The sequence below is a fragment of the Scophthalmus maximus genome, chromosome 6 (assembly GCF_022379125.1).
Source record: "Scophthalmus maximus strain ysfricsl-2021 chromosome 6, ASM2237912v1, whole genome shotgun sequence".
Classification (NCBI taxonomy): domain Eukaryota; kingdom Metazoa; phylum Chordata; class Actinopteri; order Pleuronectiformes; family Scophthalmidae; genus Scophthalmus; species Scophthalmus maximus.
In genome coordinates, this window is record NC_061520.1 from 18,934,202 (window position 1) to 18,948,204 (window position 14,003).

Consider the following 14,003-nt stretch of genomic DNA (forward strand, 5'->3'; position numbering starts at 1 on the left):
AATTTACAATATGACACTGCTTAACACTTACAGATGCAACCTGTTGAACTGCATATGCCAATAGTCAAACAGAAGGGCTCGACTCGTTTAAGATCGTACTTGTTTGTTACAAACAGATTAAGAGGCTGAGGCCACACTGGAAGCTAACTGAGGTCGTAATCAGGCAGACTGCTGCTTTGAGATTCTGTGAACGCTAATGTCGGCACTACAATCTCAGCCGAGGCTGGCAAATTGAAATTTCGACATGATGATGGTGCTGCATGAAACGTCAGAGGGATAAAAAGAGTAATTACATTTTTTTTTCTGAGGGTGACAAAAAGGTCTGCCAAATGCCATGGCGATCCATCCTCCTCTGTGATATTTCAGTCTGACAGTCGCGGACCCACAGACCAACGCAGCCATCCCCATGGCCACGCGGAATGTGTGACTAATAAATACTTTAACAAAGCACCACCAGATTTCACTCACTAAGTCCCTAGGCCTTTGTCAGCAGTTTCCTACATGTATAGGCTGACAACATAAACCAGGAGGGAACTTGCATCTCATTCCAGGACAACGGAGCTCCGTGTGTTTGAATGTAACTGCACCTATTACCCTCTGAGTACATATACTGTAATAACATGGCGGTGGAGGGTGAGTCTCATCAACCCCTACACCACTTTGTCATTAATTTATGCATCAAACAGTTGGAGAAGGCGAATGTTGCAGGCACTTGTCGGACCAGGAACGTCGTCATTCTCTGGAGAGAAACGGAAAAAGGAAAAAGAATTCACTGAAATACTCCTTTATTCCAAATGAAGGACCAGGTCAGCCAAATAAAACATGCATATGTTGTTTTTGTAATTTTCTATCTCTACATTATAGATATTTAATACATACATGATTCTATCCATACAAAATATAAAAATATGTGAGGCCTCATTTACAACCATATTTACATGGACTTCCTTAACTTAAAGTGAAATTATTAATTAATTTGTCTATGTACATACTATGAACTGTATACAGCAGTACAGTATATCCTAAACCTAAGTCACACTGCATGAAAAAGCTAAACTGTACCAAAGTCACTACCTTGCACACTTGTTGCCTGTGTGGAAATTAAGTTTTGTTTTGAAAAATTGCACATCAGCTTTTGATAAACGTTGTGACTCGATAGAACTGCACATGTAACTGTAACAGCCTTAATACTCAGGAGATATTCTGACACATTAAAATGAACAAACATGCAAACACTGTTGCTTTTTCACTGTTTACCAACTGCAATTAATCACTGACTCTCAATTACATAATATTCAACACTCAACAACACTGAATAAATGGAGTGTGAGTTTTGTTCTTAGTTTTTCCAGATGGAGGATGTTAGTGTACACACGGTGGAGAAACAGTCATTTGCTGTGTCAAATGTTCAGATGTTAGGAGATGATGCAGTTCTTGCTTTTTCTGCGTTTGTGGGTGTATAACTGCCCACTTCGGTTGGCTCCTCCCATTCCAGTGTTGTACTTATGGACAAGCTCCTGGTTGCTGAGGTAGCGCAGCTGGATGGGTCTGGGGATCGGCTCGCCCAGAAAGTAACCTTCATCCTCTGATTCGGAGGATGAAGAGCAGGTGGAGCACCAATCGTCGTCATCGTAATCATCCCAGGAGTATTGATTCAGGCCAGTGCGCCGGCTGGCCCCCGGGTTCTGTAGCGTCAGGTCTGAAGTGGTCCTGGGGCACTGCCTAAAGAATTGTGGTTGATATCTTCCCCCTCCTCCTCCTCCTCCTCCAAACTGGTCCCGGGCGCTCCTTGGTGGCGGGAAACGGTCGTAATCCTCTCGGACACGCAGCTGTGGTCTTTCTTGAGGTCTTGTTCTTCGCTCTGCCACCAAGTTGAGAGCGTTTTCTGAGCGAGAACGGCGGGATCTCCTGGAGCGGTGGTGGTGGTGGTGCCGGCGCCTCTGGGGAGTCTCCTCTGGGGCATCTATCCGGACACTTGCTCCCCTTCCACCTCCTCCTCCTCCTCCTCCACCACCGCCAACACCACTCACCATGCGCTCACTGATGGGTGGCAGACGGGCAGCATTGGCACTGCTCACCAAACTCACCCTGTCCTCCTCCTGGTAGGTGAAGCCAGGTGGTAAGTGAGTCATGCCCATACCCGCAACCATGCCAGGAGAGTCACTATACTGCAGCTTATACTGGGAGGGCCTGGGGGGATCCATTTCCATGTAGGGCTGACTGGCTGTGAGGCTGTGGATGGAGTCAGAGCTACGAAACTGCACTGAGGAGTTCAGGGTGCCCATGTTGCTTTTCTCGGACACGTTCATTCCAGAGTCTTTGCTCAGGTCTGGCATGGAGAAACGAGAAAGTTGCTCCTGACGCTTTCCTCCTCCATCTGCTGAGTTTCCTGAAGAGGAACAGAGTTGAATGAAGGGTCAGCTTCGATTTTCAGCCCAGTATTAGACAAAACATCTATATATACAACAACAACATACTAACTTGATACCAAACAGAAAGGTTTGGTACTAACAGCTGCTACCGTACCCACCTGTACCATTGGAGAACGCCAGGGACTCCATGGATCCTCTTGGGGTCTGCTCTAGAGGTGTCAGTTGGTCTGGGAAGTTAAGTGCATTGATGGGGTTCCTGCTTCTTGCCACCTGGGTTGCCGCTGGAGGCCCTGCATCTCTGTCCCTGTCCCTCTGAAAGCCATGCAGACTGATGGAGCGCTTGTCAGAGGAGAAGCCGTTGTGGTGCTGAGAGCAATGGGAAACCTCGGTGAAGCTCTTTTGGTTCCTCAGTTTGGGGGGGTAGTACTCCTCTGGTGTTGGCTGTTGGAACCAGGTCTCATTCAGAGAGTGGCCCTTCAAGGCCGACATGGAGGGTCTCTTTAAACCTGCATTGTCCTTGATCCTGTGATCCTGCTGTTGGTTATTCTGTCCAGAGCAGGTGGGGGTATAGGAAGTCCTGACATTGCACTGGCTGAGAAGCTGGAGAGGGGTGGGGTTGGCAGTCGGGTCCAAATGGGATTCATAATTATAACTGTCACCTGCTTTCTCCTGGTTCTTCCAGGCCGGCGGCTCGCGAGTCAAACTAGGCGTTTGACTGGAGAGACTCAGAAGATCCATTTGCAAAGACAGTGGGTCCACCTCGCCTGAAAATCTCTCTCCTTGCACTCCACCCCCTCCTCCTCCACCCTTCCCCATCTTGGAGCTGCGTCTGGACTCTCTGGTGGAGCGAGCGCTTTGGAAGGCGGAGTCCGAGGAGTCTGAGCCATTAGGTTCCTCCCCCAGACTGCAGGAGCGTGAGCAGAAGATTTGGCCCTGCTTGGGCAGGAAGGGCCGACCCAGCAGAGAGCATTTACAGCGGGCGCAGCAGAAACAGCCCTCAGTGGCGTGCCAGTGCTGCCCGTCGTATGTCATCTGGCCTTGATCGATGCCTGCAGGAAAGACAAGAAAACCCACATGAATCCACAGGGTTTAGGGTAAAATTACAGTTTTAGTTACTAAAAATACAAAAAGGCACAACGTTGTGCTTGGAATAAAAATAAATACAATCTTTGTTTCTTTTATGTGGAAATAGTATCTTATTAATCGTTGAGTGAGAAAATGGTGCCGGAGGCTGTAACACATGACTGCGCATGAACACAAGACTTGGGGGCAAACTCATTATAGAGCTTGCCCAGCGTTATATAAACACATTGCATTTTGACTATGTTTCAAGTTGCCTCAGACGGAAAGAAAACCAGCTATTTGCTAATGGCTGCCATCTGGTTTGAGCATGCTTTCTGATGGTTTCAATTTATAATCAGTTGTGCTTTTTAGCAAAATACTTTTTTCTGTATCCTGTCTGACAAATAATTACAGAGCAAATTCGTTGAGAGTTATGTGCCAAGATCGCACCTGGCCATCCTGTAAGGGGAAACACTCACCACCCACCCACCCAACTCACAAACACAAACACACACACACACACACACACACACACACACACACACACACACACACACACACACACACACACACACACACACACACACACACACACACACACACACACACACACTGTTCTTAACACAGAGGTGGCGTTGGGCCATGAGGTGCTAATGTAAAGGTTTCATGTGAGGTTTACATTTGTATTTAAGTGACATTTGGTGTGTGTGTGTGTGTGTGTGTGTGTGTGTGTGTGTGTGTGTGTGTGTGTGTGTGTGTGTCTGTGCTCCTGAGAGTATTCTGTATGTGCTGTGTAGGCTGAGGCCTCTGTGGCCCTCATATGCCTCACCATGGATGACATCATTCAGTGATAAACTGCTGAAAGTCTTAAGCTTTTTCTCTTGTGTTAGTTGCTGCAAAAAAAAAATGAGGTCACTCTCTCGTACTTTGTGCGGAAAAAAACTTGCAGCCAATTCACTCTCCGCTTAATTTTTCCTTGTATCCAAGAAGCGTATTACATTTGTTTTTGTAAGGGTCCCTTTGAATGACCTGCAGGTGATTAATGCAGCTTGTTTGAACAGTGATGGATGCCGGGTGCTGGTGTAGCATACCAATATGTTCCCCGCAGGAGTCGCAGTACTCGGCGTAGAGGGACTCGAAGCAGGAGCAGCAGTAGGGCCGTCCCTCCTTCATGATGTAGCGCTGGCCCCCCAGCACCGTCTCACACTCGAAGCAGCAGAAGTGCTTCGTGTGCCAGTGACGCCCCTCTGCCTCGGTGCACTCATCCGCAAAGATGATCTGAGAAAGGAGAGACACGACAGAGGACAGAGTATCGTTTATCACAGGTCCTTGGAGGTAAAACCTCAATTGGGTTATTACCGTGTGCTGAGTGACAGGACAAAGGCTGCCCCCCCCCCCCCCCCTCCATACACACTACTTTCTCCTTCTCCTCCTCAGCTTAGTGCTCTTAGATCATCCTCTTTGTCACTGACTTGTGGAGGAGGCTAATGTGCGTGGGGACTTGGTGAAATCTAGATGGTGCATTTCCTTTTAATTACACTGCTGTTGAATCACCGGGGTGCCTTTTGAAGTACTAACTGTGTCCTTGTCCCCATTTGAAGAGAGAGTACGTCGGTGTTAATGGTATGGAGATCAGGATATATAGAGGTGACCCCATTAGACTCAAGAAAAACCTTTGCATGTGTTGAACTGTGACAGAGTTGGGAAGCATGTGAGCATCACGTGACAGCAGTTTGGAGTAAACGATGGCGTGCATGTGTGCAGAATGTTTGCAAATACATATTTTATAAATAGCATCACAGACTCTGGTCACACGTTACTGGTTCAAATAGATGAAACGCGTATCTGTTAACACATGATCATCCATATGCAGACGGGTGTGTGTTTGTGTGTATGTGTCTGTGTCTGTGTGAATGTGACGGGAGTCTACCTCATCGCAGGCGGTGCAGCGCGGCTTCAGCCTCTCGGCATGGTGCCGGCCGCAGTAGATCTTCCCGTCCTGGTAAAAGTAGATGAGGTCCACCATGAGCTCCTTGCACATGCTGCACACAAAGCACGCGGGGTGCCAACACACGCTGTGACCTGCCCGTGACGCAAACACAGCGATGTCGCCGCCGTTTATCTGGCCCCCACACTAAAAAGAAATAAGCACAAGAAGGTATTTGAGAAATGGGTTACTGGTCCGAACCGAGCTATCAGTATTTGTAACTATTTAGATGCTACTGTTCCTCTCCCAGGTCATAAAATGTAATTATTGTAATCATTGTACTGTGCTATTTATTTATTGGTTGTGATTGTTCTGTATGTACCACTGCTGGCTGTAAACCAAATTGCCCTTCAGGATAATAAAGATACCTTCAGCCTTGAACCTTGAGTAGTGTCAATCCAATCCAATGCGAGTGCTCTTTATTTTTTTTACTCAAGCTGTTTTCAGACATGAACTCTGTACGGCAACATTTTCCAGAAAAGAAAAGTGCAGCAGGAGAGTGTCCTGGTCAGACGCTCTCACAACAGCAGGAACATTTCGGGGACATTTCGGGGGCTTTGAATCTCCCAGAGATTGTCCTGCTGTACTCTCACTCTGACATTTGCTGGAAATTTTACTAGGGGGCTTGCAGGAAAGGTTCCAGAAAATGTCCAGAGTAACATTTGCAGACATTTGCGGTCTCACGTAGAGCCCCTCTGGAGAAGTTCAGGAAAATGTCTGGACAACGTCTGAAAGTAGCTTCAGTTAAAAATCTGTGTACCTCACTGAGAAGAGCTGAGCGTGATAATGCAACATCACTTTCTAACTATCAGTAAGATGTGTGCAGTTTAAGGAAGCAAAACAATTTTCAGGATATATTACATCCATGATGAATAGATACTTTTTTTCACATACACAATCATTACATAAGATTGTCACAAACACTTGACTTTAACCATTAGTGCTTGTAAAAATCAGGGTCAGCAAGAGACGCATCAGTGAATTATTTCAGTTCCATTCATGTGTGCACCATGAAGTCAGTCAACCCAACGTGGCCAGAGAGGAACTCTAATGTATTTACTCTACAGGCCCAACTTTGTGAAAGCCTGGAAACTTTTTCTGCATGAGCTCCAGTTGAAGAAATGTTATTAAGAAGGAATGGACGGGGCACCACCTTGAAACGTGGTATGGTATCACTGAATCCTTAGGATACGTATTATTTTAATTCCTTCATCAATATGTTCCAAACCACTTGAGAAATCTTTTTTGGTCTTTAAAAAATGTCAGAGCACAGTGAAAATGCCAATGACAATTTCCTAAACACTCATGTCTTAAAATGTCTTATTTAATTTAATCAACAGCTCTGAGACCAAAGATTCAGTTTACTGTCACATGAGACAAAGAAAGCAACACATCCCTACTCATGGCAATGACAAATTGATCAACTAATTGTTTAAACTTCCCCCGACAATTCACCGTTTTCCAAGAATATCCCTTTCATGGGATCCTTATCAAGGTTAGGGTCAGTGCTGATACCGATGCGGCGTGTCAGATCGGTGCATATCTGTCGTTTGGCATGAAAACTGGATTAAGCACAAGTGTGTTTGCATGAATTTGTTGTTGTTTCTAGAGAGGCCGGGCACAGGCGGGGAGAGCAAATGAAGGGACTGTTGGAGGATGCAGCAAAGGCAGAGGAATGAAAATGGAGAGATACTATATGGGAGGATAACAGGCAGAGGGGAGATTGACATGGCGTGGTAAAGGTAGAGGAGCTGGAGCTATAGACAAGTGGGAGCGCTGACGAGACAGGGGTGAAAGATCAGGTGGGCAAAGTAGATTTAGGCGGGGACGGGGAGAGGGAGACGAAGGGAGAGTTAGAACCAGGTTGTCTAACTGGCACAAAGCCTACTGCTGCAAGGAGGCCGGGGGGGTTCAATCAATACACACTCTCCCAACAATCTGTTCCCTCACGTGTGTGTGTGTGTGTGTGTGCTGTGTGGATGAGAAACACAAGCTGTAAAGCAGCTATCCACCCGGGGCACAGACACAACAGAGAGCAGCTCTACTTTGCTTGGGCCTGCTGTGCACTTTGTAACAAATGGCTAGCGGATGCTGAAGTGTGCTGGTTTGTTGTTAAAAGAACACTTCATGACATTCTGTCGTCCCATAGGTGCCACTACAAGCGGAGGCCAAGTAAACGCAATGAATATTTCGATGGCACACTAGCATACCGCTGTGATATATTTTCAGGAGGATTTGGAGCAGTTTTAACGCCCTATATAAAATACACACACGCACGCGCACACACACACACACACACACACACACACACACGCACACGCTTCAATATTCTCTTAAGAACAACGAGGGGAGATTGACATGGTCGCTGCATTGTTATAAAAGCAGACCACTGTTGTGTCCCTGTCCTTCATGCGTCATCCTAAGGCACCTCTCATACATCAAAACAGAGACCTGCTCCGCCAGCAGCCCCTTCAGTAAATCACACACGCCGTCTATTGCTTTTCATTCCGCCGTCTACATTAGCCACCTTTGCTCTTGTCGCACTTAATTCAATCGCGTCACAGGACACCACTCAAAAAATGACATCTAGACTTGAAATGGTGGTCCGCTTTCACATCGCCTCTGACCTCGTCCTATATCTTCGCTGTTGGGGGAAATGACGCCAAAGTGAAGTTTTCTGGCAATTTTTGTCAGGTACCTGTTCGCAGATGGCCCCGGTCATCGTCACGGGGAACGGGCGCACATTGCCGCGGCCCAGGTTCTCCCGTTTGCGCTGGTTACTGAAGAGCTTCAGCTCTCGCTTCTCCTCGTCGTCCAGACTGTTACAGTAGCGTAACTAGTAGTGGACAAACAAACACATCACATCAAATCAACATACGTTTGTCAACTTTCATCTATATTGGACATACAGACAGTTCAAGATGGATATCTTTTTTCCCCCTGATTTGATCAAGTTATCATTCTGAAACGTTGATATTTTGGCCAGAATCAACCAATATTAACAGCAGACTTGGCATAGTAGGACAAGCAGAGGCATCACTACTGACTTACACAATGGTTCTTTTAGATTCACCATAGTGACATTGAGTTAAATTGAGCTAAATGGTTTTCAGTCATTATTATTTTGTTATCATTTACTGTTTATTTATCTGTGCTTTTCCTACCGTGACATGTAAAAAGTCATACAAAATGCTTTAAGCATTTCCTAAAGCACTTTTCCATCGCAACTGGAAATATGTTATTTCAGCTAAATATTTTCCCCTACTGGGTTTTTAATAGAGGAGGAAAATTCTGGAAGTGATTATTCTTTTTTATCAGTTCTATCATTTTCCATTCCAAGAAAGGGAATATCTTCAGTGATGCTTGTGCAGCAGGAGTTAGGGGAAAGAGGAGAAAACGGATCCTTGAGATTTACTGCAAAATAAAACCAATGGATATCGAGCAAAATGCAGCACAGTGGTGGCCGCGTGCCAGGCTTACAAATCACAGCCGTCATCTCAGATTTGTTCCCCGACTCACAACAGGCTTGGTGTTGTGCCCATTGACAGTTATCCACCAATCTGAGTTTAGGGATTAAGGATCTTCCTACGCAGCTGGCTAGCGTGCAAACTACATTCACGGAGAGTCCGAAAATGGAAGAGTTTGAGGCAGTTGTACAGGTGTTGTAAGTATTGTTACAGAAATAAAATATCCTTAAATTGGCACATTTCTATGATGGTAGCAACTGTTACTGTCATCATTCACCACAAAACCAAAAACCCCCTCTCCTAAACAGAAACTGTGACCTGAACCTGATAATTGACCGAATAAGGGTTATAATGATTGTTAATGTAGTCATGGTACCACTTGTTTATCATAGTCATGCTTATATACCATGACAAAGTAATGCCTTATTGATATAAAATACTTAAAGAGGCAGCTACACACACACCCCCGTGCTATCTCATTCCCACCCAATAAGAGGACAGACCCCATTTTTCCTGTGTCTGTCTCGTCCCTTCGCCCCGTCTTATCTCTGCATTGCCCTGAAGGAGGGGAAGAAGGGAGGGATTGATGGGCGGATAGATATGTGGATGAATGGAGTTGGTGGGGGAAGGGGGCCGGTGTGGACTCTCACCTCATTGTCGTGGGGCGGGAGCTGATGGAGCAGCTGTTTGATGCGGTATTTCTCTCCTGGGCTGTTCACATAGGGCACCTTGTCCTCAGGCAGGGAGCTGTAGTACTGATGAACCTGAGGAGGAGACACAGACACAAAAAGGATGAGCACACCAAAAAAAGAAAACACACTCGGGAACAGGCGGTGATTCTTTTCACTACGTATTAATCACTTGATTTCTATTTAGTCAACAGTCAAAAAGCTGTAAGGGAATGAGTTTTAAAAAATCTACAAATCCTGAATTGATGAAGCAAAAACCTGCTAATGTTTAGAATTAATTGACACACACACACTTTAAATTCACTTTGATTTATGGCCCACCAACCGAAGCGTAATGGAACCCTCATTCCCTCTCTGCACATTGACATGAGAATGTATTACTGCTGACCTATCAAACGTGCATGTCCCCTATGTGCGCGTGTACACACTCAAATGACTGAGAAACGCATGCGCGTGCAAAAGTGCGCGTGCATTGTACGGGTTTGTGCAACAGCAGGATTAATGCTAATTTGGTCATTCCAAATTACTTGGGCATTCTTTACATTACTGCGGCAGACAATGAATGTCATCTCAGTGTTATTTATTGCAGTCTTTTTCATCACACTGTAACGGGGGTCGGGGTAATATCAGAGGTCAGACGGTCATATATGAATGTGAGGGAAAGGTGGGGGGGACGACGACGAACGCCACAGGGTTTTTAAGGGAGATAGGAGGACAGAGGTCAAAAAAAGGGAGAAGAGACGGAGAGGCGTGGAGAGGAAATAAAAGACAGAATGAAAGTGTTAGACATACTATTAGGAAGGAACATGACGACCTGTGATTATACGAAATAGCACAAACATTAACACAGAATGAGGACTCAAAAGGAGACGACTCGATCAATACCCGGTGACTAGCTTTGACCACCAACCTGTCTGTCTACCGATTGGATCTGCAGACAAGAAGCCATCAGCTTTGTCCTTGGCAGTAACATAGGATTTGTCGCACAAAAAACAATTTACTTGGATGATGAAACCAAGCATCAGCGCGTGTAAATAAAGACCAAATCCAAGACTGTATTGTTTCAAAAACTCGAGTTGTGTCGAAGCATCACGTTCTTCATCCAGGTTGGACTGTTTAAAGTAGCCTCACACAAGCACGTTTGTTGTTGGGATGAATTCATAGTAGGAGTTGTTCTAAGTGTAACCTCCTGAGAGCCTTTGTTGGTTTCCACCGGTGTCGGCCCCGGATGCTGGGGGGTGTGGAGTGTCTCAGGATAGTTCATGAAAGACTGACTGTGGTCAAGCACTGATTAATAACACGGCACCTATACGCACATAAGGGAAAAACAGATACACACACACACTAATGATAAATCACGAAATATGCTTCCAACAACAACGGGGTAACAATCTGGAGGTGAAAACCACAGTGCCCCAGGGAAAAGATCTAAAGAGAGATAAAACACGCGCACACACGCGCGCACACACACACACACACACACACACACACACACACACACACACACACACACACACACACACACACACACACACACACACACACACACACACACACACACACACACACACACACACACACACACACACACACACACACACACACACACACACACACACACACACACACAATTGCAGCAAGAGCCAGGAGGAGCAGCTTGTGATAATAACTGTAATCGAAAGCAGACGAAAAACTAAAGACAGGGTAGAATTTGGAACTGTACTGAAAGGAGTGTTTTCCAAAGCTAAGGCGAATTGTAGGATTTTGCAACTGAGTGACAAGAGTGATCGCTTCACACAGATGGTTTCAATTGCTGGTAACTGCCAGACGGCCAGAGGAAAAGACACCACCAGGCACCAGGACTTGACATTCTCTCAACAAGCCACTTTACAGTGGTTAGTGGACGGAGATATTATATTGTTGAGAAAACAGTGGTGGTAACAGCCAAACGCGGTGGGGAAGAGGGTGTTTTCACAGCGGCGAGAGGCGATTTAACGGCCGTGTTTTCATTCTTTGTCCTTTTCTTCTCACATTTTTGCCGAGATGTTTGAGTGCCCGCGGCACTGTAGTGGGCACAGTTGTGGGGGCAAATTCATTGCATTCGCAAATTGAAAAGACATGGAATACAGTGTACGCTAAACTGAATTTATTGAAATACAGGAGGTGTCACTTTAATGTGAGTCTATGTGAGTTTGAAAAACTCCAGTGCTGCGTTGTAGTATGGACGGGCAGAAACGGAGACGTTTGGAAACGATGACGCAGTCAACCGCACTCGCTTCCTGATCAGGAAGGTTCTTATCGGTCACGACTCGACCACCAGCGGTGAAAGCAAAGCGTTGTAAAAACGTACCGTCAGTAACAGTTCCACCTTGTCACCAATCCAAGAAAATAAATCCCTGCTATTACTTTTTAACATTACTCATTCCAAGCTTTTCCTGCAACTGACTGCGGAGAAAATAATCTGCTTCGTGTTTACATCGACATGCACATGCTCAGTGTACATGAATGGTCAGGTGTGTTAGTTTGGATCGGGAATATTACTGATATGGAGCTTAATAACTCGGGAGGACAGAGATCGTTTTAGTATGGATGTAGCCAACAGCTAAGTCAGCACCTCTTTGAGGGTGTTTTTACGAACAGCAGTACTTTGACAGCTTTAAGTATAGGTGTGAATGCTCCCAAGATGTATTGACATCTGATCGATCAGGACACATTTGCAGATGTTCAGGGCGGAATATGGCCACATTCTTTGTGCAGCGTGCTTGTGAATGTGTCCCCTGCCAAACAGAGGGACCGTCTAGTCTTGTATTTTGCGTTCGAGGAATATTTTTGTGTATATTTAGAGTGAAAACCATCTTAAGAGCTTTTGTTTGCTTAAAACATGCCACGGAATAAACCCAGTGCGTATTGTTGTCATTTTAGTTCTTCTTCTTTTAATTCGTAGCAGACTCGACATGGGGACGTGCACTGGTGCCGCCTTCAGGTTAAAAACAACATCAAAACGTCAGACGTGGACAGACGTACTTTGAGATGTCCACTTGTGAGCCGACTATCCAACATAATGCCAGGTATGAACAGGGCTGAAAAACGCTCAATGTCCCCCACAATCTCTTAATATAGCTTCATCGTTTGTCTCTCATTCACAGCTGCTGTCTGTAATGAGGTCAGGTCAGGGGCTGACAGCTTTCATTATCATTGAATAAAGGAGGTCTAATTGTCCTAATGTCCATTTTCGAATAGGACAACCTAGCCCCGTGTCCTTCTTTGTCATCCTTTGTTGTCAGAGAGTTAATTTATCCACATCCAAGCTGTGGATCCATCACAGAACCGGGAAAGACCTCTGGGTTGCACGGACAACCTTGAACCGGATTTCTATTTGAATATCCCACATGTGAAAAAGCATACTTCGTGTTCAACTGCAAATTGAAAATCAGATCCCGGTGGATTTTGAACAGAGTGTGCACATTAGGCTGAGCTGAATCTATTGCTACGTAATGGTTAGAAAAACACATAACATTCTTGGCTTTAACAAGCTGTAACTTGGCAACATCCGCGATTTTTATTGAGGAGGATGGAGAGAAGAGGGCAAGGGGAGACAGTGGGAAAAGAAAATTGGCAGGCCCTCTTTCATATTGCAGCTCAGAAACATTCCCTGCACACTCTGTAGTGGCCTCGTGTTTGGTGATAAAGATTCATGTTCTTTCACTTTGTCTGTATTTCAGCCACCGTTGACAGAAATACAACACACGCGGGAGAGTTGATCAGTCCCGACTAAGTGCATGAGTTATCCCTCATAATCCTCAGATATATCTGACTGACTACCACAATCCTGCTCTGAAATCTCTGCTTACTGAGTTGTGACTTTACACCACCCCACACTCATACAGAGCAACGGCTCCCTTTTGGGAAACCTAAACCCACTGTTAAGAATCCGGGAGAATGGCTTTGTGTGTTACCATCTCTCTCTATTCTTCCTCTTCATTTAACCTTTTGCAGACGAAATCAGGGCGTTGAAAAGCCAGACATCAGGCCCACTTCCAATCCTCTGTAATGGGCCACGCAAGCGTGAATGACTAAATCTATGGATGTATTTCATGTAGGCTGATATAAAACAAATTTCCAGTCTGATTGTTTCTGTTTGAGTCTATGGTCAAAACACAAATATTTCTGTTCAGCATTGTGCGACTGCATTGCAGCACAGCCCAGTTTCCATTACTGCCTGGCTGTTCCTGAGGTCATATCGCCACCAGACGAGAACCTAATTGACATCGGGGTTAGACGTGTGACCCTGGGTGGGGGATGAAAAATAGCTGCGCTTAGTCCTTCGAGGTGAAAACAGGGGGCTGCGCCAACAACTGTGTATTGACCAATTCATTGCCTTCAGCTCATCAACAAAATGAAACCAGCCTCCATAAACGTGTCTATA

At 45.5% G+C, this 14,003-nt stretch overlaps 1 protein-coding gene across 2 annotated transcripts in view; it reads right to left on the bottom strand.

The window, feature by feature from the left end:
* Positions 1-768: 768 nt before the first annotated feature.
* Positions 769-14,003, bottom strand: part of prickle2b (prickle homolog 2b) — an 85,247-nt gene continuing 72,012 nt past the window's right edge. For both annotated transcript variants that reach the window (XM_035632064.2, XM_035632065.2), the window contains 6 exons: positions 9,539-9,652; positions 8,120-8,257; positions 5,365-5,568; positions 4,526-4,712; positions 2,531-3,421; positions 769-2,389 (listed from right to left, as the gene is read on the bottom strand). In XM_035632064.2, the coding sequence (XP_035487957.2) occupies positions 1,416-2,389; positions 2,531-3,421; positions 4,526-4,712; positions 5,365-5,568; positions 8,120-8,257; positions 9,539-9,652 (2,508 nt within the window). In that variant the 3' untranslated portion in view covers positions 769-1,415. The remainder of the gene's footprint in view (positions 2,390-2,530; positions 3,422-4,525; positions 4,713-5,364; positions 5,569-8,119; positions 8,258-9,538; positions 9,653-14,003) is intronic.